This window comes from Rhinichthys klamathensis, unplaced genomic scaffold (assembly GCF_029890125.1).
Source record: "Rhinichthys klamathensis goyatoka isolate OS25496 unplaced genomic scaffold, OSU_Roscu_1.1 h1tg000133l_1, whole genome shotgun sequence".
Classification (NCBI taxonomy): Eukaryota; Metazoa; Chordata; class Actinopteri; order Cypriniformes; family Leuciscidae; genus Rhinichthys; species Rhinichthys klamathensis.
Genome location: NW_026606668.1, coordinates 4,588,853 through 4,614,898, shown reverse-complemented (window position 1 = coordinate 4,614,898; position 26,046 = coordinate 4,588,853). Strand labels below are relative to the sequence as shown.

General features: G+C 42.8%; 1 protein-coding gene across 1 annotated transcript in view; it reads left to right on the top strand.

Annotated features, from left to right (window-relative positions):
• Positions 1-26,046, top strand: part of chrna8 (cholinergic receptor, nicotinic, alpha 8) — a 108,414-nt gene that overhangs the window by 77,332 nt on the left and 5,036 nt on the right. The window contains exons 5-6 of the mRNA XM_056256936.1: positions 21,245-21,324; positions 24,820-24,987. Coding sequence (XP_056112911.1) covers positions 21,245-21,324; positions 24,820-24,987 — 248 coding nt within the window. The remainder of the gene's footprint in view (positions 1-21,244; positions 21,325-24,819; positions 24,988-26,046) is intronic.

Sequence of the window (26,046 nt, the reverse complement as noted above, 5' to 3'; positions counted from 1 at the left end):
GCTAGTCGACGAAACACTGAGGACGGAAGGTGCCCACTTGAAGACCCTAGAGATGTCCCCTACTCGGCTCAATCCAGACGGTTGTCGTGCTGGTCCACTGGGGAGACCACACTGTAGTTGCAGCTGTTGTGTGTGCTGACGCGCCAAGTACACTGCAGCCGTTAACGCCGGACAGAAGGAGATTCACATCACCATATGGAAGGAAGCATAAATGGATGGAGAAGCATTGGTTACTGTAAAGCTACGTCTTAGTTTGTGCTTATCTTGGCGAAAGCCGAGTACAAATCAGCATGAAGTTTTAACATCTACTCTCATGTAATGGAAATCATTTTATATATTTAGGGATTTGTTTCATATGGTTAGGTTTAAGGGTTGGTTAAGGTGTAAGGAAAGGGTCAACAATGTAATTATTGATGTAATTACATATATTAATTACAGCTGTAATTACATGCAGGTAATTTTTGGTTACACTTTATTTTAAGGTGTCCGTGTTACAGTGCAAGTATACATTTAAGTAATAATAATTAACTACATGTACTTACTATAGGGTTAAGATCGGGGTTGGATTTAGGGTTAGTTGCATGTATTTATGCATAATTATAGCTATTACTACAGTAACAACATGTAACAAGGACACTGTAAAATAGTGTTTCCAATTTTTTAAATACAAGTAGAATGTAAAAACATGTATTTACACAGTAAGTGCATTGTATCAAATTATTTATTAAATACTTAAATGATACTCTCTGTGGTCATTAAAAATCCCATGGCACTTCTCGTAAAGAGTAGCGGTGTAACCCCGGTGTCCTGGCCACATTCCACACATTGGCCCCTGCCAATCATGACCTCCTAATAATCCCCATCCATTAAATTGGCTCTATCATGCTCTCTCCTCTCCAACTATAGCTGGTGTGTGGTGAGCGCACTGGCGCCATTGTACTGTGGCTGCCGTCGCATCATCCAAGTGGATGCTGCACACTGGTGCTGGTTGAGGAGAGAACCCCTGATATGATTGTAAAGCGCTTTGGGTGTACAGTAGTACATATGAAAGCGCTATATAAATGCCTCATTCATTCATTCATTCATTAAATGATACTACATAGAAATTAAAGTGGGACCCAGAACAGATGGCGACTCTACAATGTGTGCCGATGTACTCTACATATATGAATGTATTATGCTTAGCAGTCCAGTGTAAACCCCAGTGTAAACACCCTCTCACTTCACACTTATTGCCCCCTCATCTGTGATGTAAAACACGCTGTGAGTTTGTGCATTGGCCATGTTTGTGTGCACTGAGAGAGGACAGATGCAGTGTTATGTATTATTTAGACAGAGCTTTGTGGTCAGCTTCACTTTCCCTACCACCACCCTCTCTTTATTTAATGGACTGCACTGATTACAAAACTTCCACTCCTCATTTCTTTCTTTTCTGTTCTTCCATCACAGTCATTTGTGGTATTCAGCAGGAGGGCAGGTTTACTTCAAATTTATAATTGTTCAGTGTTGCCCTTTAGTTCCCTCTAATGTTTCTATTGGACATGTTGATGGCCAATTTCGCTGGTACTTGTGACTAAGGGGCTGTTTACCTGGCCACTTCATGCGTTTTCTCAGATCGGATAGCCATCTGATTTATCAAAACGATTCCATTTACACCTGGTCACATAAATGTGTTTTTGCAAAACGGATGTAAATCCGATCTTCAATTCCCGCGCTACTGTATATGCAGATTTAATGGAGTGCACGTCACCAAAAGCAACAGATATGAGCTGCATTTTATTGATCATCAGCTAATTTCAAAATCAAAGACCGCAATAAGAGAGAGCGGCAACAGCCCTGGTAAGATCATTTCGTTTCTTAACTTTTAATGAAGATGATTGTGTGTTAAGCGTCTGCGACTTTCTTTCACTTTGATTTGCGATAGTTTGCGGCGCGTTGGCTTGATGAATAGATGCTCAGCTGCTCATCTGCGGTAATGCGTGTTGCAATAGCGTCGTCATATCTGACTATAACATGACATATAGCATATATAAAACGCTCTCACACGTTTATTTTTTAGCATTTTTGGGAGAAGTAAAATTTACACATGTGGTTTCAACAACCAGATGCATTTACACTTGTCCAGTTTCGTCTGGAATGCGGCCCAGACCACCTCCTGAAGGTCCGTCTCAAATCCGTCTCGAATGCGTTTCGGAGGGCATTTAGGCTACACCTGGTCTTTTCACGATCGGATAGCTATCCGATCACAGAAAACGCATGAAGTGGCCAGGTGTAAACAGCCTCTAAGTGACAATAAAGGGTTTACTACTACTATTGTTGATCATTTGAGAAGATGTGTGGTTTGACCAAATAAAAATTCTAAAAATATTCCAAGCACTATTTAAATAGTAAGTATTTAATTATATTATAATAGTTTTTTTTTATTGTTTTTTTTTTTTTTAACCAGGGCCTCATTTTGTTTTTATGGGCCTTTCACATCACAGGATAGTCAGTAAAGGTCTTGGGACTGTGTTCATGGCGTTGTGTCTTAATAAAGAGATTTACAATAACCTCGTTTACTTTCCTTTCCTTTAGTTTAGATCATCCGATTACATGGCTGTTTTATAAGAGTATGCCTGTGAAATGATCAGGGCTTATTATATTTGGACTGAGTGCAACAATAATTAAAATGAGCTTTCATTTTGTTGCAGAACTGCAACTACATATTGTGTGCCAGATTTTGTGCGCAACACTTATTTATAGAGCAGATTGCAGCTGGATGATTTTATTAGTGACAAAAATAACTGGGCTTGAAAGACAATGTAATAAAAAAAACTGTTGGTGCTTCACTAAAAATCTTTCACTAGCTTGATTCATTGAAAGGGGTAAAAGAAAAGAGATTGACATGGGCAAACAAATCTAACTTGAATAACATACCAGAGGAACTGTAAAATAGTGAAAGAAGCTGTTGTTTATATGCGCATGTGATGTTTGACGGTTAAATCCATTCAGAATTTTGCAGATTTCCAATCAAAACGCAAAAAAACTGATGGTAAGATGAATAAGACACATAATAACTAAGTATATTTTGTGTTAACTGGATATCCAGCTGGATTATAAGTTAAATGGCAAGTTTACCAAAGCCTCTTGTTTGTATGAATGAAAAAGTATATTTGACTCTGAACATCCTTCATAAACATATCGCACAACAGCAGAAATACTGGAGAAACTGGCATGGTGCTATACAACATCTGCCGTTCACAAGGAAATGGCTTGGGTTGCAAATGCAAACCGATTCCCTGACAAGTGAAACGAGATGCTGCATCTTGGTGTTGACACTTTTGGGAACGACGTCAGCTCGACCAGTGTCTGAGCATGTGTAAACAAACGCCAATAATCACTGGCAGACAGCAGTCTATGATGTCACATGCAGAGCGCCTGAGAGTATAAAAGGGTGCCTGAGTTACACGTCATCAACTCTTTTGTCTGAAGGAGATGTGCAGGCATGCCCTACAGAATTGCAACAAGATGGAGCATCTCGTTCCCCTTCTCAGGGAACTGGGTTGCATTCATAACCTCAGACATTCTCTTTCGAAGTGGAACTTTGATGCTGTGTCTTGGTGTTGCATGGGGAACGCAATACCCTATGCCATGCTGAAGAAATGTCTGCCCCACTAGGGGTAGAAGAGCATGAAGAGCATGTCAGCACCTAAGGGCACTGCTTATGTGACATGTGCAAGAGATGCACAGTGGCTCAGCTCCCCAAACCAGTATCCACAAGTGTTTAGGGAATAACCCCTAAAACTTTTGACTTCAGATGAGGGAAGTCCAGGTTTAAACAGCCCAATCCTGGAACTAGACAGGTCTTAGGCTGAAACCCTGGAAACAATGCTATAAGGGGAATACAGAACAAAGCCTCAGCTATGTTATGCTAAGCCTGAGAGCCTCATAGGGAGGAGTCTACCAAGGGAGCATACTAGCAGTCAGTACCTCCAAGCGGAGGTTACCGAAAACCGCTAAGTCCAACTTTACTCTGCCCATAGTTACAACCTTAGTTTCGGCCCTGTCCAAGGGGGAGCATATATCCCAACCACAAACAAATCATAAGAAAGGGAGGCAATGGAAAGTTGTCATGATCCGGGTTCCTCCCTTCTCTGTCTCCCTCTTGTGGTCACACATTACATTCACTCTCTACACTTTCTCTTTTGTCTCATCAGGTTCAGCTGTTCCCGTTTATCTTAATCTCCCCACACCTGTCTCTCCTTTCCTCTAATGCTTCCTACTATTTCTAACTCTCTCTTTCTCTGTCTTTTGTCAGTTTATTGCAAACTATACATGCAGATAACATTGCTCTTACCTCTCTCATCAAGAGTCGCGTCTTGTCCCGTCCTGTCCTGTCCTGTGTGGTTCGTGTGGATGCTTCGCCTTGTGCTGGTAGATTCTTCCGTTATCTTGCACGCTCACATAACTCTGCCCTGCCAATTCAGACGCTGTGTTCCTGGCCAGACGTCGTATCCAGTCTACGGTACACTCAACGGGTCTCGTCTCTCTCTCGGCAGTCTGCACTGGGGTCTCAGCCTCGCCAAACGCGTGGCCGCGTTTCAAGTTTCCCAGTGACTATACTTTCTACGTCCTGCTGTTTGTGTTCCTTTTCTACAAGTGAAGATTTCTGTTTGGACTGGTACCTGAGAATCCTGAGAAGATTTATGTTCCTTATTTAATTCAGTGATTCGTGCCTCTTTTCATTAAAGACTGTTATCATTGTGAAAACTCGCTTTTGGTCCTCTGTTCTCTAAATACCGTAACAGAATAAACTGACCAAGGATGGACCAAGCGAGCGGCATTCCCTTTCAAGCGGCAGTCGAACTTCAGGGTGCCATGCTGGGCAGACACGAGCAGGAGATATCCACCGCTCGCCAGGCTGTCGACTCTCTCGCTAATCAGATGGCGGACCTCTCTCATCAGGTTCATCTGGTACGCCACGAGCCACCCGCCTCTGAGACCCGTGAGGGCTCTGAACCACGTATCAACAACCCTCCTGTCTATTCCGGTGAGCCTACTCAATGCCGCTCATTCCTCACTCAATGCGAGGTAGTTTTCTCGCTACAACCTGCCACTTACGCCCGGGAGCGAGCCAAGGTCGCCTATGTAATCTCTCTCCTCGCTGGACGGGCCCGGGACTGGGGAGCGGCTAACTGGGAGGCAGAGGGTGATTGCGTCTTTGACTTCACACTTTTCAAGCAGGAGATGATCCGTGTCTTCGACCGGTCAGCACATGGCGAGGAGGCTTCACGACTTCTTTCGTCTCTTCGCCAGGGGAGACGTTCGGTCACTGACTTCTCCATTGAGTTCCGCACCCTTTCAACATCCTGCGGGTGGAACGAGCCGGCTTTGGTTGCGCGCTTTCTGGAGGCGTTGAATCCTGACCTTAAGGACGAGATCTTCATGCGCGAGGTGCCGGCTCGACTTGATAATCTCATCGATTTGGCGATCCGGATCGAGAAGCGGTTTGACTTGCGTCACAGAGCACGTAGGTCCCAAGCCGCCCTGGTTCCAACTTTTTCCACTAACGCTTCTCCTCATGCTTCTGACACGGACCCAGAACCCATGCAGCTTGGTGGTCTCCGTATTACCTCTAAGGAGCGCGAGCGACGCATTACCAATCGTCTGTGTATGTACTGTGCGTCAGCCACCCACTTTGTCACTAACTGTCCGGTAAAAGCCAGAGCTCGTCAGTAGGTGGAGGGTTACTGGCGAGCGTGATGTCTAGGAACTCTCCATCCAAGTCTTGTACTACCCTTCCGGGACTTCTTCGGTGGCCCGTTTCATCTGTCTCCTGCGAGGTTCTGATCGACTCAGGGGCGGAGGGGAATTTCCTCGATGAGGGGTGGGCTCAGAAACAAGGTATTCCTCTCATAGACTTAAAAGACTCTACCCCCCTCTATGCCCTAGATGGTAGCTTCCTTCCCAGGATAAAGCAGAGGACTATCCCTCTGACGCTTACCGTCTCGGGTAACCATAAAGAGACAATTTCCTTTTTAATTTTTCGTTCCCCCTTTTCTCCTGTGGTACTTGGTCATCCGTGGCTAGTACAACATAATCCCCACGTCAACTGGTCCGACGGATCCATTCTGTCATGGAAATTGTCTTGTCATGTTGAGTGTCTAACCTCTGCTGTTCCTCCTGTTTCCTCTGTCTCTGTTTTTCAGGAGGAGCCCGGTGATTTGTCTGGAGTTCCGGAGGGTTATCACGATCTGCGGGAGGTCTTTAGTCGTGCCCGGGCCACTTCTCTCCCCCCCCATCGTCCGTACGATTGTAGTATCGACCTTCTTCCAGGGGCCACGCCCCCGCGCGGCAGATTATATTCTCTATCGACTCCCGAGAGGAAGGCGCTAGAGAATTATCTGTCCGATTCTCTTAATGCCGGTACTATTGTTCCATCCTCGTCACCCGCCGGAGCAGGTTTCTTTTTTGTCAAAAAGAAGGACGGTTCGTTACGTCCCTGTATCGATTATCGAGGGCTGAACGAGATTACGGTCAAGAACCGTTATCCCTTGCCTTTAATGTCGTCAGCCTTTGAGATCCTACAGGGAGCTAAGATTTTCACCAAACTTGATCTTCGTAACGCTTATCATCTTGTTCGTATAAAGGAGGGTGACGAGTGGAAGACCGCTTTTAATACGCCCCTCGGTCACTTTGAATACCGGGTTCTACCGTTCGGTCTGGTCAACGCTCCGGCCGTGTTCCAAGCCCTTATCAATGATGTCTTACGAGATATGCTAAATATATTTGTATTTGTCTATCTCGATGACATTCTCATTTTCTCTCCCTCACTTCAAGTTCATGTCCAGCACGTTCGTCGAGTCCTTCAGCGTCTGTTAGAGAATCGACTCTTTGTCAAGGCAGAAAAATGTTCGTTTCATGTCGCGTCGGTTACGTTTCTGGGCTCAGTCATTTCGGCGGAGGGAATCAGTATGGATCCTGCAAAGGTCCGGGCGGTCACTGAATGGCCCGTTCCCGACTCTCGGGTCGCGCTTCAACGCTTTCTTGGTTTTGCCAATTTTTACCGTCGATTCATACAAGGCTTTAGCCAAGTAGCCGCGCCCCTCACTGCGCTGACGTCTGTTAAGTCCCGCTTTAGATGGTCAGAGGCTGCTCACGCGGCTTTTGTCCAGCTAAAGAGCCTCTTTACCTCCGCTCCTATCTTAGTCTCTCCCGTCGTCTCGGAACCGTTTATTGTTGAGGTCGATGCCTCGGAGGTCGGGGTCGGGGCCGTCCTTTCTCAGCGCTCTTCTACGGACGGAAAGGTACATCCCTGCGCATTTTATTCTCATCGCCTCACGCCCTCCGAACGAAATTGTGATGTTGGCAACCGTGAACTGCTCGCCGTTCGTTTGGCGCTGGGCGAATGGAGACACTGGTTGGAGGGTTCTCCCGTTCCTTTCGTCGTTTGGACAGATCATCGAAATTTAGAATACATCCGTTCGGCTAAAAGACTCAATGCCCGTCAAGCCCGCTGGGCTCTGTTTTTTACGCGTTTTGACTTTTCCATCTCATTTCGCCCAGGTTCTAAGAATGTCAAACCTGATGCCCTTTCTCGCCTCTTTGAGTCCCCCACCGCTGCCGTTACCCCTGAGGTTATTATTCCTCCCGGTCGTGTCGTGGGTACCGCCGTGTGGGGGGTCGAGAGGTTAGTCAAACGCGCTCTATCTCAGGTTTCCGTGCCGCGTAACTGTCCTAAGGATCTCCTTTTTGTTCCCATGTCCGTTCGCCGCGCTGTTCTCCAATGGGGACATGCGTCCAAATTGTCTGCCCATCCCGGCGTTCAGGGCTCTCTTGCTTTTATCCGCCAGCGCTTCTGGTGGCCCACTATGGGACGCGATACACGTCGCTTTATCGCCTCTTGTATTACCTGCGCACAAACCAAGACCAGCAATTCTCCCCCAGCTGGTTTGCTTCGACCGCTCCCTGTTCCAGCTCGACCCTGGTCTCATATAGCTCTTGATTTCATTACCGGGCTTCCTTCGTCGGCTGGCAATACGGTTATCTTAACTGTTGTCGATCGCTTTTCAAAATCCGCACGTTTCATCCCACTCGCTAAACTCCCATCTGCCAAAGAGACAGCCCAGATAATGGTAGATCATGTTTTCAAAGTACATGGGTTACCTACCGACGTGGTTTCTGATAGAGGTCCGCAATTCTCCGCTTTCTTCTGGAAGGAGTTTTGCCGTCTCATTGGGGCTACTGCCAGCCTCTCGTCGGGTTTTCATCCCCAAACCAATGGGCAAGCCGAACGCGCCAATCAGATTGTTGTCCGCATTCTCCGCAGCCTTGCTCATCGTTGTCCCACGTCATGGTCTGAGCAACTGGCCTGGGCAGAGTATGCGCATAATTCCCTCCCATCCTCTGCTACGGGTCTTTCACCTTTCCACTGTTGCCTCGGTTACCAGCCTCCTTTATTTTCGTCTCAGGAGACTGTATCCAATTCACCGTCGGCTCAGGCCTATATTGACCGTTGTAAAAGCACTTGGAGGAGGGTGAGAACTGCACTTCGTCGCTCTAACACTCGCATGAGCATCACCGCCAATAGGCGTCGGGTTAAGAGTCCGCGCTACGTTCGTGGCCAGCGTGTGTGGCTTTCCACCGCAAATTTGCCATTACATTCTGAGTCCCGTAAGTTGGCGTCCCGTTTTATCGGGCCTTTTCGTATTATTAAGATCATTAATCCTGTCGCGGTACGACTTCGCCTTCCACCCTATCTCCGTCGGGTCCATCCTGTTTTCCATGTTTCACATATTAAACCCATCGTTCGCGCGCCCTCTCGTCCTGTTTGCCCACCTGTTCAGATTGATGATTCTCCTGTTTTCCGAGTTCGTCGCATCCTTGACACACGTCGCCGGGGTCGTGGTCACCAGTACTTAGTCGATTGGGAGGGGTATGGGCCGGAGGAGAGAAGCTGGGTACCCTCTCGGGACATCTTGGACCCTTCGCTTATTGATGAGTTCCTCCGTTCTCGCCAGTCCTCCTCCTCGGGAGCGCCAGGGGGCGCTCGTTGAGAAGGGGGTACTGTCATGATCCGGGTTCCTCCCTTCTCTGTCTCCCTCTTGTGGTCACACATTACATTCACTCTCTACACTTTCTCTTTTGTCTCATCAGGTTCAGCTGTTCCCGTTTATCTTAATCTCCCCACACCTGTCTCTCCTTTCCTCTAATGCTTCCTACTATTTCTAACTCTCTCTTTCTCTGTCTTTTGTCAGTTTATTGCAAACTATACATGCAGATAACATTGCTCTTACCTCTCTCATCAAGAGTCGCGTCTTGTCCCGTCCTGTCCTGTCCTGTGTGGTTCGTGTGGATGCTTCGCCTTGTGCTGGTAGATTCTTCCGTTATCTTGCACGCTCACATAACTCTGCCCTGCCAATTCAGACGCTGTGTTCCTGGCCAGACGTCGTATCCAGTCTACGGTACACTCAACGGGTCTCGTCTCTCTCTCGGCAGTCTGCACTGGGGTCTCAGCCTCGCCAAACGCGTGGCCGCGTTTCAAGTTTCCCAGTGACTATACTTTCTACGTCCTGCTGTTTGTGTTCCTTTTCTACAAGTGAAGATTTCTGTTTGGACTGGTACCTGAGAATCCTGAGAAGATTTATGTTCCTTATTTAATTCAGTGATTCGTGCCTCTTTTCATTAAAGACTGTTATCATTGTGAAAACTCGCTTTTGGTCCTCTGTTCTCTAAATACCGTAACAAAAGTATCATATGTAAAGGGGAGCACATGTCCCTACTTCAAACGCAAGTTGGGGAGGGAGGTAAATGGAATAAAAAGACGCTGCGCTGACTGCTCATTCTAACTCCATCTACCTATATTGACCCTAAGGAAGAACTTGTCTTAAAGGGAAGATTGTAGCCATACTTAAATTCTGAATAATCAGAGAGGGCAGAAAACAGAAGTGTGGGATGCCTAGTGTTCCAATTATCATGACTCATACTACCAAGCCACCCATAGGGAGTGTACATCCCTATGTGAAGCCCAACAGTGGTTCGGGAGGGATATGGAATGGAGGGATGCTCAGCGGACTGCCCAAAACAGTTTCATTTACCTTGTATCACCACTAAGGAAGAATATGACTGTAATGAAGCCATTAGCCCTACTTGAAACTCCAGTATACTGGAGAAGGCGGTAAAAGAGGGGCATGGAATACTGGGGTTCTGCCCATGACAACCCTTAACATCAGGTTTCATTAATAATAGCACCCATCCCAAGTCCCTACTTCAAGCTCCAACCATAGTTGGAGAGGGAGGTGAATGGAATAAAGGGACATAATGCAGACTGCCCACCATAATTCTATCTACCTATTATCGGCCCTAAGGGGGTACTTATTTACGGGGAGCTTTCAGCCCTGCTTAGAACTCCAATCCAGAAATTGGAAAGGGCGGAAAAAGAAGAGCGTAAGACGAGTGGCGGTCTGACCAATGTGACTCCTTTACCAAGCAACCAGGCCACAGGGGAGCACACAGTCCTACTTAAAACCCAACAACAGTTAAGGGAAAAATGCAAATGAAAAGTGGGACGCAGTGCAGATTGTTCATACTCATTCATCTGCCTTAATCCTGAGGAAATAAATATACAGAGGGATGCTCTTAGCCCTACTTAAACTCTGAGACAAATAGGAGAGGGCAATTAAAGAGGAGCATGAGACGTGTACCATATTGCCCAGCAACTCTCATACCTACCTACTTTAAACCTCAACACTAGTTGGGGAGGGGGGTAAATGAAAGGGAGGGATGCTTGCGGACTGCCCAACAAAATTACATGTACCCTGCATCAACCCTAAAGTGTCCTTGTCTAGAGGGAATCTGGAGAGGACGATTAAAAGTAGCGTGGGATGCATGGTGTTCCACTCAACACGACTCCCTTTACCATAGCTTGGTGTCTACTGTTGACCTGATAGCAACCCATCCAAAGCATTATCCTACTTGAACCTTTCTCATAAGCGAGGATAAAGAGAGATTACTATATTCCTCATTAGCTCTACCCTAGGAAGAGCCTACAGAAAATTAAGCAGAATAACTGACCTGGGCGGTAACAGAAAGATGAATGATTCATCTCGGTTGCGGTAGTCCACTCTTCTACCAAGTGAAGAGGGCCGGATGCCCTCGGACATACAACAGACCACCAACACCATGAAAAAGTCTCTGCATTGCATGACAGTAATATTTGCACTATCAGTGTGCTATACAAGAGACAGAGAGAGCAGTCAACTATCATCCTCTTTCCCTTATTATTTTTCCCCAAAAAATAGAGAAAATCCTGCTTTATTCTCATGCTTTCTTAAGCAACAGTTGCTAAAAGAGATAGTTCACATACTCCCAAGAGGAGCCATGAATGACATACAGTTGTAATCGAAATTATTCAACCTGGTTGCAAATAAGGTTTATTGGCAAAATTTACAACTGTTTGCAAATAACGAATCAAACAAAAGTAATTGAAATAGCTCAACACAACAAATGTTTCAAGTGGTTTCTCACTTTTAATGACTTCTGCAGTCTCAAAATTATTCAACTCCTTCATTCAGCATCTTTAGTACTTAGAGGAACACCCTTTTGCTGTTATGACCTGCTGCAAACGAGATGTATAACCTGACACCAGCTTCTGGCAGCGTTTCTGAGGAATCTTAGCCCATTCCTCATGAGCAATGGCTTCCAGTTCAGTAACATTCTTGGGTTTACGTGCTGCAACCGCCGCCTTCAAATCCCACCAGAGATTTTCTATGGTGTTCAAGTCAGGTGACTGTGATGGCCACTGTAGAATCTTCCAGGATTTCTTCTGCAATCAAGCCTTGGTGGAATTGGTGGCAAGGTATGCGTGGCATCATTGTCCTATTGGAAGTTCCAATGGCGCGGAAGCTTCAGCTTTCTCACTGACGGCATGATGTTTTAGGATTTTCTGATTCTTCAATGAATCCATCTTGCCTTCCACACGCTGCAGGTTTTCAGTGCCAGAGGAAGAAAAGCAGACCCAGAGCATCCCGAGCCACCACCATGCTTAACTGTAGACAGAGTTTTGTTTTCAGCATATGCTTCATTCTTCTTCCTCCAGACATACCGCTGATCCATAGGGCCAAAAAGTTCCAGATTTGCTCTGTTGCTCCACAGAAAAGAATCCCAAAACTTCTATGGGTTATTTATATGATTTTTATCACTTCTTGTGCTTTTGGGTCAATAGTGGTGTACGTCTTGGAGTTCTGGCATGGAAACCGCATGCATTAAAGACCCACTCCGATGAAAATAATGTTTTTCTAGGTGTTAACATGTTCTTGTGGCATTTTTCTGATGTTAGAGGACATACCTTGAGAAAAATAAGCTCAAAGTTGTATTTCTGAGTATTTCTACATTCAAATGGCTGTGAATCAGTAGCAGACGCTAAAATGCCGGCTAAAATAGACTGGAGTTGTGACGTAGTAACTCCACTGGGCGTCTCCACACGCGACGTCTTGGAGTGAAATAATGATCGGTGATCGGTGATAACTTTGATTAACTTCGGATAATAACAATTAACGTGTATATAATACTGTTGCCCCACCGGTATTGGGGGTGTAAGCTAGCGGGAGAGACAGAGCTCTCAGCAACAGGCAGGGGGAGGGTCGTCTCCGTGCCAACGGCTCCACCCACAACGCAGAGGCGAATTGCTAATGAGCTACTGCCGCTCTGCTGAAGCGAAGTCCCAGAAAACGGCACAGGTTTTGTGATTTTGGCTAAAAATGGCATAATCATAATTTAAAGACCACTGGGAATGTTTAAAAATAGCTCAAAATATGATCGGAGTGGGACTTTAAGTACTCACCTCCTTTCTCCAATTTGTTTTTTTTAAGCTATATTATTCTCCACGCCTTTGCGGTTGCGATGTGGACGTACCATTTTATATACTTTGGACTGCTGTTTTTAATTGTGTACTTCACCTGGATTAACCTGCAACGTCTCACGGAGAATTATCTTACCGAGAATCAACGCAGTGCTTCGGCGGTGTACGTAGTGCACGAGGACTCTGTGATACTACGCTCACGGTGTGCATCGAGGATTCAACGCTGTGATCCGGCTGTGTACGCGGACTTACTGATTATGGCTCTGAGGTACTCTGCACGACAACTTCTGAGCTTAAAACGAAACTCGTATCGTTTAGTTAAAGACTCTTACGAACACTGTCGAGACGCTGGCTTGCTGCGTTCTAAGCGATATATTCACCGGGGCTCGAGGTGCAGTTTTTCCGTCTCATCCTCTCCTAATGTTTTTGTCCCTTGATGCCGGCGTAAGAAAAACTACCTGCCTTACGTTGGTGCTGTTCACAGACATTTAATATCAGTTCCCCGTGTGGAGACTAAACTAATGTCATCTCCTACTCAGAGCCTGGCCTATGCTGGATTATTTAATGCCCGTTCTGTGAATAACAAGGCACTTTCTTTATCGTTTTTTTTTTTTGGATAGAAACCTGGACTTGCTGTTCTTAACTGAATCATGGCATAAAGAGAATGACGGACTTCTGTTTAACCAGATTACTCCTGCTGGTTTTGGAGTTTTAGATCTCCCGAGGTCATCTGGCAGAGGGGGTGGCATTATTGTGGTTTACAACCAGCAGTTCAATTTAAGCACTGTGTCTGTTCCTCAGTTTTCATCATTTGAGTACTTGGTTTTGAGTATTTCCGCTCCTACTTCTACAATCATTGCGACAGTCTACAAACCACCTAAGACTAAGCCACATGCAGTTTTTCTGTCAGAATTTGCTGATTTTCTGTCAATGCTGTCCTTAAAGTTCCACAAAATTCTTATTGTCGGGGACTTCAACATTCATGTGGATCAAAGTGATTCAACGACGGCTAAGGAATATTTATCGCTGCTTGACTGCTTCAATCTCTCGCAATTGGTAACTGGCCCGACTCATTGTGAAGGCCATAGTTTGATACAAATGAGCTATTTGTAATCACAAGATCCACAGTTATCATCTGTTGATATTGGATTATCTGATCATTCAGCTGTCTTTTTTAATCTGGTATTGCACAATTCATGTGTGCCTTCCACCCGAACGGTAACTTTTCGGAAGTGGAAGTCTATTGATCAGACAGTATTTTCGAATTCTGTTGTTTCCACCTTCAGTGATCTGCACTTCACATCTTTGGAGGAGAAAGTCTCACAGCTGAATAACGCTCTTGCTGTTAATCTAGACACTTTTGCTCCCCTGAGGTCACGCAAGGTTACTTTTACTCGCACTGCTCCATGGTATAATGACAATCTGCGCACTAAGAAGGCGGCCTGTCGGAAAATGGAGCGAAAATGGCGTCTCACTGGCTTGAATGTTCATTATCTAGCCTGGAAGGATCTTCTAAGTGACTACGGAGCATTAATTGAGATTGAAAGATCTTTGTATTTCTCTCAGACTATTGAAAACAATCAAGAACACCCAAGACATCTATTTAAAACTATAAACAGACTCCTTCAAGTTAATGCTGCTACTACCATGCCTGCTTCTCAGCCGCTGTGTAATTCTTTTCTTCATTTCTTCAATTCAAAAATTGATAGTGTTCGTAAACAAATCTATGTCTAATCTGTTTCTACTCTTTCATTCCATTGTCCACCTAGGTTCACTGGTACTTTTCTAACTAACTTTCCTCTTCTTGATACTGAGACTCTTAAAAGGAAGGTATCAGGCATTAAAGCTTCCACTTGCTTGCTTGATCCTCTTCCCACATGCTTATTTACATCTTGCTTTGAGGTCCTGTCTCCGGTTGTTCTCAGTATTATGAACGACTCTTTGCAGACTGGGGTTGTTCCAGCAGCATTAAAGATTGCTGCGGTAACTCCAGTACCAAAAAAAGAGAATTTTGCCCTGGATGATTTTAATAATTATCGTCCTATTTCAAACCTTCCGTTTCTGGCAAAAATACTTGAGCGTATTGTTGCCACCCATTTGTGTAAACATCTCACAAGTAATAACCTCTTTGAACCACTTCAGTCAGGATTCCGTAAATTTCATAGTACTGAGACGGCCCTGGTTAAAGTCACCAATGATCTGTTGATGGCTTCTGACTCTGGTGCAACATCTATTCTCATTCTTTTAGATTTAAGAGCCGCTTTTGACACTGTTGATCACAGTCTAATGCTTACACGTCTTGAGAGAGTGTCTGGCGTGTCGGGGACAGCTTTGAAGTGGTTTCGGTCCTACTTTGCTGACCGTTCCCAGTTCATCTCAATGGGTGACCGTCTGAGATTAGCTCTGTTCTCACTGGTGTTCCCCAGTGGTCAGTTCTGGGCCCTTTACTTTTTAACATCTATCTATCTATCACCACTTGGCTATCTCTTGAGATCGCTCGGCCTCCATTATCATTTCTATGCCGACGATACGCAAATTTATATACACTCAAAATCAGATGAGCGCTCCAAAGTTGATTTTCTTTCTGGCTGTATTACTGAAATAAAAACCTGGATGAGTAATAATTTCCTGTGTTTGAACAGTGATAAAACTGAAGTTATGCTCATTGGTTCTCATCATCAAACCTCCAAAGTTGGTTCTCTGTCTTTGACTCTTGATGGCTCTGTTTTGGGTATCCAGAGTAAAATGAGGAACCTTGGAGTTATTTTTGATGCTAATCTTTCATTTGATTCTTTCATTCAGAGTACTGTTAAAACATCTTTTTTCCATCTTAGAAACATCGCTAGATTGCGGCCAATGTTAACTTTTCCCGTAGCTGAAAAGCTGAGAAATTCTTTCGTCGTCTCTCGGATTGACTATTGTTTCCAAATCTACACTACACAAGCTTCAACGTGTACAAAATTCTGCTGCTAGGATCTTAACTGGGTCCAGAATATGCAACCATATCACTCCGGTTTTGGAATCCTTGCATTGGCTCCCAGTTAGGTTCCGAGTCAGTTTTAAGATTATGATGCTTACATATCAGTCTTTGCACGGTCTGGCTCTAAATTATCTATCTGAACTGTTACACCCCTACACTCCGAATCGCAGATTGCGCTCCTCACAATCGAGCATGCTGGTTGTTCCTAAAACTCGCTTAAAGTCTATGGGTGACAGGGCTTTTTCCTTCTATGCACCTGTCCTTTGGAATTCTCTGCCTCTTGAACTTATGGAAGCCCAGACTTATGCCATTTTTAAAGGTCAACTTAAGACATCATTTTTTAAACTTGCATTTACCTGTTGATGTGTTTTCCTTTAACAATTGTCTATTGTGTGTACAGCGCTTTGAGAAGCTGCTTTTAAAGGTGCTTTATAAAATAAAGGTTATTATTATTATTACCTTACTGTGCAAGCTGAAACCTTAGTGCCTGTTGCCACCAAGTCTTGCTGCAGGTCTTTTATAGTCACTAGAGGGGTTTTCCGAACCTGCCTTCTCAGAAATCTGGTTGCAGCCGTTGAAAGCTTATTTTTTCTGCCCTGTTCAGGTAGTTTAACCACCGTTCCTTTAACTTTGAACTTGTTAACTATGCTTCCAATGGTGTCTCTAGGATTATTGAGTGCCTTCGTCCTCTTTTTGTATTGTGTTCCTTGTTTGTGAAGGGCAATGACATCTTTTCTTACCTTTTTCAGATTGTAGGTCTTGCCTCGGAGGTGCAGAAGAGTCAAGAGGGCGAGATGGGAGCATCAAGGAGGAAAGATTTCTCCTTCTCCCTGATCCCCAACACGTTTAGCCACAGGTGTCTCTCCATAACCACCATCGCTGCCATCAAACAACTAATTGCCGCAGCCAACTGTTTGGTGGCCCAGAGAGCCAGATCTGTGGCCTCAACCGACTTCCTGTTTCTGATGTAACCAAGTCAGACTTAAACTGGCAGTGTCTCAGGCTATCACATCCAAAAATTCCCTGTATGCAGGGCTGACAGAAGGAGTAGACTCTGTCATAACACTATCATATCTCTACTCTAATTACATCTAGTTCCTCAGAGAACAATGTTGTCTAGCTCTTCAGAACTAGGAGCTGCCAATAGCATGCTTTCTGCCAGATCAGAAGAATCCGTAGAGGGGGCTTCTAAATCCAACAAATCGTGTAAACTGGCTTGAGGAGACTGGGAAATTGACACGCCTTTCCCAAACTCCTCCACAGGGCCCGGTCTGTGGAGTGCAGACTTTTGTCCCTCTCCCAAGCGTGAGCAGGGCTTCCTTACAGTAAACTTATCACAGTGAGCACATCCAACTCCTTCAAGAGCTGAACGTGCATGCTACACTTCGAGGCAAATGACGCAGAGCTCATGCAAGTCCTCAGGTATAAAATAATGCCTACAGAGGAACCCAATGTTGTTTGCTTCACGCGCTCGCTTGCAAATAAACGGCTCCTGAAGAAAAAAAAAAGCTGATGACGTGTAACTCAGGCCCCTTTTAAACTCTCGGGCAATCCACTTGTGTCATCATAGACTGCCTTCTGCCAATGATTATTGTCATCAGTTTACACACGCTGTCCGTGACCAAGGCGTTCCCCATAGCGTCAACACCAAGACACAGCATCAAAGTTCCACTTTGAAAAGGGAACTGTTTGGCTTTACTCAAGGGGCATGAAGTTTGTTGAAGGAAGGAAATGTATCAACTGTTTAGAACTTCTTAGTACATTAATCCATATCTTCAACCCTACTCCTGGGGACGCACTGTCCTTCAGAGTTTAGCTTCAACCCTAAACAAACACACCTGAATCAGCTTATCAAGCTCTTCAGGAAAGCTTGAAAATCACAAGCTGAAGCAGGATGAATGTGTGATCATCCATTTATTCCGTTATTTGTTTGATAATAGATTGGATTACTTAAAGTCACTTGGATTACTTATTGTTTAGTATGTGACAGTGTTATTTCACAGAAAAACAATGCATTGTTTTAGCAGGAAGATTGATGGAGAATGCTTCTGTGCATAATAGAAAGTTGTCATCTTCACCTTATCACAGTCAGGCAAGACGATAAAGAGATTATTTTTTCCTCAGCTTAATCTGTTGTCCACTTCAACACTAAAACAGATTTTATGACGTCAGCTACTAACTCATTGACAAAAGAGCATTCATTATTTAGTGTCAGCATGAAACGGAAGTCTCGATAGTCTTTTCTTCCCTATTGTGATGTACAGTATATCCGAGTGAAACAGCTTCCAAACAAGACAAAATGTAGGGCAGAACTCGATTTTGTCCATTGGAAATTGATTGGATCATTGTGGTTTGCTATTGATGTGATCTCATGTCAGTGACAGGTTGTCCCGTCCTCACAACAAATCAGAGAACAGAAGAGCAGAAAGGGAAGTTATTTTGATTAAGGATTATGAGGGCACATGAATTAAAAAAAATAATGATGTGTATGGATAAATCATTTATAATAAATAATACATTCCTATATAAAATACTACAAAAAAAGAATTGCCCATTTTGATTTTATTGTGACTATTGAAATCAATTTTATTAAAATAAAAATGTTATTGTGACTATTATTGTGAGGGATAGTTCACCCAAAAATTGTATAAAGAGATCTCGAAACGAATCCATATGAATTGAGTGGTATAGTCCAACATTTTCTGAAGAGACACGATCGCTTTATATGATGAAGACTGAATTTACACTTTTATTTACATATAAACATTCATCAACTCACACATCAGTTGTGGTAAACAGAAGCTCAAGCAGGTTTTCTTGGTTTGAGCTTCCGCTAGAGGTTTGTTCTCGCAGTTTTTGTTGAGCTTCCTGTTATTTTCGCTGATCAATGTTTATATGTCAATAAAAGGCTAAATTCAATCTGTTCATCATATAAAGCAATTATTGCTTGTTTTTAGTATGCTTGTACAACATTCCTAATTCATATATTTGTAATTGTATATATGTTAATTTCATAATTTACAAATACATTAAATTCAAAAGTTGTATTTTTTATGTTAATGCACTGTGAACTAACATGATCAAACAATGAACAGTTTTATGTGAATAAGAGGTATGGTATGCTAAATAAATATAAGTATAAATAGTTTTGTGGATTGCACGTTAATTGCCCAGTGGGGGCATTTAACTGTTAATGAGGTAGATGGCCTTCTTGTGCCTGGCTGTTCTGGTGCTCAGTGTAGGACCGACCAGACAGCAAGAGTTCAAAGAGGAAGTGGCCTGGATGTGAGGGGTTCAGAGTGATTTTGCCAGCCCTTTTACTCACTCTGGATGAGTAGCCTATGTTCTTGGAGAGAAGGGAGGGGTGTACCAATGATTCTCCCATTTTTTACAGGCATGTATTGCAAATGTTAAGCAAAAGCATCATTGTGAGCATGACAAGTGATTTGTATGGCAAAGTGATAATTTGTAGGCTAATTGCTGTCAAAATAATTATTCTGTATCATAATGTGAGGTATTGCTTTTTCTTTTTTTTAAACCATCTACTCATGGCTGTCAACCAGACAGCCTCCATTTAGTATCGCAGGTTGCAATCTGCCAAACCACCATAAAAAAGGACAGCTTTCTGAGAAATGGAAAGGATTAGAGACAATATTATCTTGGCAATGTTGCTGAAAGGTCATCCTTGATGTCCGACAGCAAAGAGCAGAGACAAGTTATAATCTCACGGTATGAAACTTTGAATGGGATTTTTTCCTCTGACTTTGAAAAGAAGACTTTTAATACAAGTTTTAAGACTGAAAGGAATGCCACGAGCGTAATATCCCAAGTGGGCAGTATCTTGCATCTTGTTTTATGTTACATAATGGTATTTGTGTTTTAACTCAAAGCCAAATATTTAAAGAGTAAGTGTGCAGAATGAGTAAAAGACTGAAAGAAACTTTTTGAGTGTCGAAAAAAAATACTGCTAATCTAAAACTAAAACTATGAACAATTATTTTCGTTAATTGAAATAAAGCTGAAATAAGATAAAATTTACATATTAGATGAAAAACGGTAAGTTTAAGTACTAAAATGACTAAAACTGTAATAGATATAAATTAAAGCTAAACAGAAACAATTAAAATGGAAAATTCATAATTTAAATATTTAGTATGTATTAATATTTAGAATTAGCTTTTATTTTTATATTTTCAGTTTTCATTTTAAGTTTTAGTTGAAAATTTAGTAATTTTATATGTGCTTTTGTCATTTTTATTAGTTACACACACACAGATATATATACATATATATATACACATATATATATAAATAAAAGTGGCTATATGATGTAATGGCACATAGTGCTTACATTTTCAGTAACACTTTATTTTGATGGTCCCCTTTAGACATTCTGTTAACTATAAGTAACGTTTCACCTACATGTCAACTAACTGTCATTATAGTTTTAAAGGGTTAGTTCACCCAAAAATTAAGTCAGAAAGCTCTTGGATTTCATCAAAAATTTGTGTTCTGAAGATCAACGAAGGTCTTACGGCTTTGGAACGACATGAGGAATTAATTAATTAAATAATTCTACTAACCCCGTATTAACCTAACCCTACCACTACAGTCCACTAATACTCAACTAATACTTGAGTTAGTTGACATGTAGGTGCAGCGTTACTTAAAGTCAACAGAATTTCTAAAGGGGACCATCAAAATAAAGTATTCATATAAATGTATAGCCTGCATAACTCATAAAATGTACATTTTAGCATTTCAACACACACACACACACACACACACACACACACACAATGCATATTTGTGTTTTCACACATTATACCCCCACATCCCTGTCTACTCCCATACACACACGTACAACCTGTACAGACATATCCAAATACTAATTAATTTGACTTTTGTGCCAAATAAATGATCAGGACATGTTTACTGACATATTTAGAATCATATTGTGTGCCTCTTACATTCTAATAAGCCCTAAATGTCACAGATGATTTATGACATTATTTTATGAAGGTATTATCAATTTTACCTGAATTTCATTTCTTAATCATACTGCTAAGAGTGCTTTGGTATGTATGATTCATTTTGAATAATACAACTGCTGGACTACCTCCTAGTAACCACAATGTCAATTGAATTGGACATTTTAATCTAAGGAATATTATTCCTCTGGTATGAGAAAAGCAAAAGGACACATATATTATTCTACAGAGAGCGCATAGAAATTATTTTAAGTTGCATAATGACCCATCGCATAGTATGAAGGCAATAACTGGCATTTGATTGTTTAACCTGTGTGTCATTTTATTCAGATTACAGGGCAGCTAACATTTCGGGAACAATTCCTGTCATGCAGTTGCAAAAATATTTTTATTAAAGTTTAATCTGTATTTTTTTGCTCACACTCTTCTCTGCAGTGCTGATGAGAGGTTTGATGCTACCTTCCATACGAATGTCCTGGTTAATGCATCAGGTGCCTGTCAGTACATACCACCAGGTATGAATTATCCTTACAACTTTTAATCATCCAACCACACAAATATGTGTGACCTTGTCTAAGTCTGACAGATTTAAGTTAGGGATGCACAGTAAATTGGTAACATTTTGATCATTGGCCGATATTAGATTTTTTTTTTATCGGTATTGGTTAATATTGGACATTTAATTGTGTGCTCATTTTCTGTTTCTACATTTAGATTACCTTTGCTATCATTTCATTTAAAATGTAAAGTTAATTTCATTTAAACTGTCTTAGGTTATGCATGTAACCATGGTTCCCTGAGAACTCACACTGTGTCCTCTAAGGACACTATGGGGAATGCCTCCGGCATGACAGGTGTCTGAAGCACGTATATAAACGCGACAATTGTATTGGTCTGCGACAGCCAATGACATCATTATTAGTGCGGCCGTGGGTATAAAAGCGCACCTGAGGAACACATCATCCACTTCTTTGCCTGAAGGAGAATTAGCAGGCATCCCAGAAGCATGGCAACAAGACTAGGGGTGTAAATCGGAGCCTTAATGACGATTTGATACGATACCGATTTCTTAAGCCAACGATTCGATTATTTTCGATACTTCAGAATTTCCCACGATACGATTCGATTCGATTCAATACTCGATATTTTTTTTGTACATGATATCTAGTTTCAAATAAAACAAAAAAAAATATATAATAATTAGCCTTTTATTGAGAATACAGAAACAACATTTGTGGCGAGCAGGACGCGGCTGACGTGAGAGAACGGCGCGAGGCCGGTGGCGTGAGTGTTAATGAACGTCACCTGTAAGACGCACCGGTCTTTCGATCTTCAGCTCGTCGCTCGTCTTTTTATGCTTCCGCTTCTCCGTGAGAGATCCGAGACCGGTGCGTCTCACAGGTGACGTTCATTAACACTCACACCACCGGCCTCGCGCCGCTCTCTCACGTCGGCCGTGTCCAGCTCGCCACAGTATTCTATTCACATAATGTGTATGTTACACTATAGCAGTCTTCTTTGCAAACGGCAACATCTTTTTACATCTCTTACCACTGCTGTTTTCCTGAAGCCAAAATACTTCCACACCCATGACTTGACGCCGACTGGAGTGTGTAACATTTCACTTTCATTGCCAGCTCGCTCTGACGGTTCCATCGCTCTTGAAAGTCAGACTCAACAATGTGTGTGAACATAGATAGACTGTGAAACGTAAGTAACTCGTGTGAAGCGGTGTGAAGTAGAAGACAATAATGAGGTTAGCGCCACCCGCAGCTTAGGAATAGGTTGTACGCATATGTCGGAGCTGATGCTGAAAATAGACAGGCGAACAGACAGGCAGCAAAATAAACACATTAATCGATACTCTTGCGGACGCATCGATGCATCGAATCGTCGGCTGTATAATCGATGGATCGATACGAATCGATTAATATTTACACCCCTAAACAAGACGCAGTGTCTCGTTCCCCTTCTCAGGGAACCCTTTCGAATGGGAACTTGCACTTGGTCTTCTAGAGGAAAATATGGGGAACAAATACCCACTCTGCCATGCTGAATGCATGCCTTGTGACATAAGCACTCAACATTGATTACCAACCTGAGGGATTACAAAAATTCCCCAGAGGATGCACCAGTTAGCTGCCAGTGACACTACCCACTACTGCACAAAATACATACCCTAAATGAGGAGGATACAGTTCTTTGCTCTCTCCCTTGCAGGGCCAAATAGGTTTGGCTCAAGAGTAAAGTTCAAAGGCTTGGAATCGTGCTTAAGAGATTCCTTAAAGGGAATATGGCCAGGGCCAAAAATACATTAACGGAATGAACGTCTTGTACGCTGTTCGCGCCTTCACCTCCTTGAATTGAACCCACAGATGTCTCTCCGTGGCCACCATCGCCGGCATCGATCTACCGACTGCGGCAGCAGTTTGTTTTGTGGCCCGGAGAGTGAGATCTGTGGTTGCGGTGCAACTCAGCTACCACTTGTATTAAGGGGCTTGGATGGCAGGGCCGGAGCCTTCAGTGTCGATGCCTCCCCTGCCGAGAGATACTCTCGCAAACTTTTTTTCAATAGGGGGCATCGACAAAAATCCTTGCTCTCGCATTACTTCGATGTTAGCATAGTTGGCATGCTGTTGTCAATTGATGCGGGCCGAATACGGGTTGCCTGCTGCATCAGAGGATGTAAGTGACAATACATTCTCTTCCAGTAGTTCGCTCTCGTCAGCCGCTGAGGAATGTGAGTGAATCCTCTCTCAAACTCCTCAAAGCTCCATCTGAGACCCCCACGATCTCAGTCGCGACGCCAAACAAACCACGCATAAGTCGTGTGTATCATTTGGTGTCAAAAACCGAGGACACGGATCGACAATTCCTGAAGCTCTTCTCACTAGTTTATATCTAGGTCGCTTAGTACCTCACAACAAACGGTCCCTAAAGACAAAGAAGAGAATGAGGTGTTCCTCAGGCCCCCTTTTATACTCACGGTCGCACCGTTAATGACATCATAGGCTGTCTCCGGACAATGCAATTGTCACATTTATATATGTGCTTCAGACACCAGTCATGCCGGAGGCATTTCCCATAGTGCCTGCTAGAGGACACATTGCAAGTTCCCATTAGAAACAAGTGTTATTTTAGTATAATTGATTTACTATTATAGTTTAATTTTTACTTTGAGTTAGTTAGTATGTTAGTTAGGCTCAATCCCAATTCACCCCTTGCCCCTACCCCTTGGCCCTACCCCTCCGTTTTGGGCGTTCACGTCAAGGGGTAGGGTGTCCCGATTCTTGTTTAGATCGAGGGGTAGGGCTAAGGGGTAGGGCTACATAGCCCTCGAAACGGAGATTTTTCAGAGGCACACTCCAAACGGAGGGCTACGAGAAAGTTCGCAGAATACATCGCGAATCACCGGCGAGATGGCTTCACAAACGGTTTTAGACAAACATTTAACACAAACACAAACATTTAAATTTAGCGCCAGATGACACCACCGTGCACTTTATTTACTTTTATAATAATGAGTCATTTAAATTAAGAAATTGTATAATAAATGACCTTTCCGAAACAGAAAAGACATACATTTCGAGGAAGGAACGTTATAAGCATCATGTTTCCTCAAAGTTAAGAGCAGCTGCGCTGATTGTCAGTCGTTGTCATGGAGAAATCCTGTAAAAACTCCGTAACTGCAGAGCCATCGCCGACGACTGATGACGTATCGGGTTCATGAAGGGTTGTTCCATTTCGTAGGGGAATATTTCAACCCCTTGGCCCTTGTAACTCTGTTTTAAGGGCCAAGGGGTACACTCGAAAACAAGGGGTAGGGCCAAGGGGTGAATTGGGATTGAGCCTTAGTCTACAGTTTGTTTTGTAGGTTTACCAATTGTGATATATAGTGTAATATTTAAGATAATTTCAACATTCATTTACAATCCAGCATGACTTTCTTTATTGCCATTATTGATTTTTTTTATATGCTGCAGTATGTATGTTTGTGTGTAACCACGCAGGTATTCTGAAGAGTACTTGTTACATAGATGTACGCTGGTTCCCATTCGATATACAGAAATGTGACCTCAAGTTTGGCTCCTGGACTCATAACGGATGGTTGCTGGACCTACAGATGCAGTCAGTGGACATCTCTGCATACATCCCCAATGGAGAGTGGGATTTAGTGGGTAAGAGTCCCAGGAAACTTGTAAATGGTCATTTTCATATTTCAATATTTCAAGTTAGTTTCAGTCCTTGAATTGGATTGGAAGGGTGGTGTTCCAAGTTATATAGTCCGACAGTTATATACTTTGAAAACATTCCACCTATTTCAACTTAGAAATTTAAGGCAGCAGCTGAACTTAAGTTTTTAAGTACAATCAACTTGGTTGTACAAGTAATTTCAACTTAAATTATATTAAAGGTGATATATTATGCCCCTTTTCACAAGATGTAATATAAATGTATGGTGTCCCCATAATGTGTCTGTGAAATTTAATCTCAAAATTTGCAAAGCTTGTCAAATTTGCCCCTTTTTGGGTGTGAGCAAAAACACGCCGTTTTGTGTGTCCCTTTAAATGCAAATGAGCTGCTGCTCCCCGCCCCCATTCAGAATATGGCCGATCCTTTACACAAGCTAAATTCGGATACAATACAAAACACGCAAATAATCTCACTCATCCAAAATCTCAGAAATAACCAGCAGCGGAGTGCAGCCTTACAGAGAGACTCAGGAAGAGGTTGCCACTTTTAGACGCACCTGGACGTTTCTGAATGGTTAGTGGATACATTTATGAGTTGTTGTGGAGTTACATTGATTCATCTTATCGACTTGCATGGATAATTTGGAGAATGTCTTGACTCTCATACCCTCATGAGAGCATTTCTTCTGTTATTCTTATGGATTAAGACAACACAGACAGAATTTTAACATCCTGTCGACCACAACAAAGTAATTTACTTTTATATGTGGCTTTATATTATAACATTATATTATAATATTATAATAAAATAACATTGTTATATAATATGAATTCTATGTATAATATGACAAGAAATTCTTGTAATTGTGCATCATAGGATGTTTTAAACTAATATTCGAAATATTAATATTAGAAATGAATGTTTGCGTGCATGGCGCAGGTTTTCTAATCTCATAATCTGGTCGTGTTTGGATGTTTAATCTCTCCGTTTCTGTCTCAGTCTTTCGTTTTTACGCTTTCATTGCCAATGTGACCCAGGGTCTG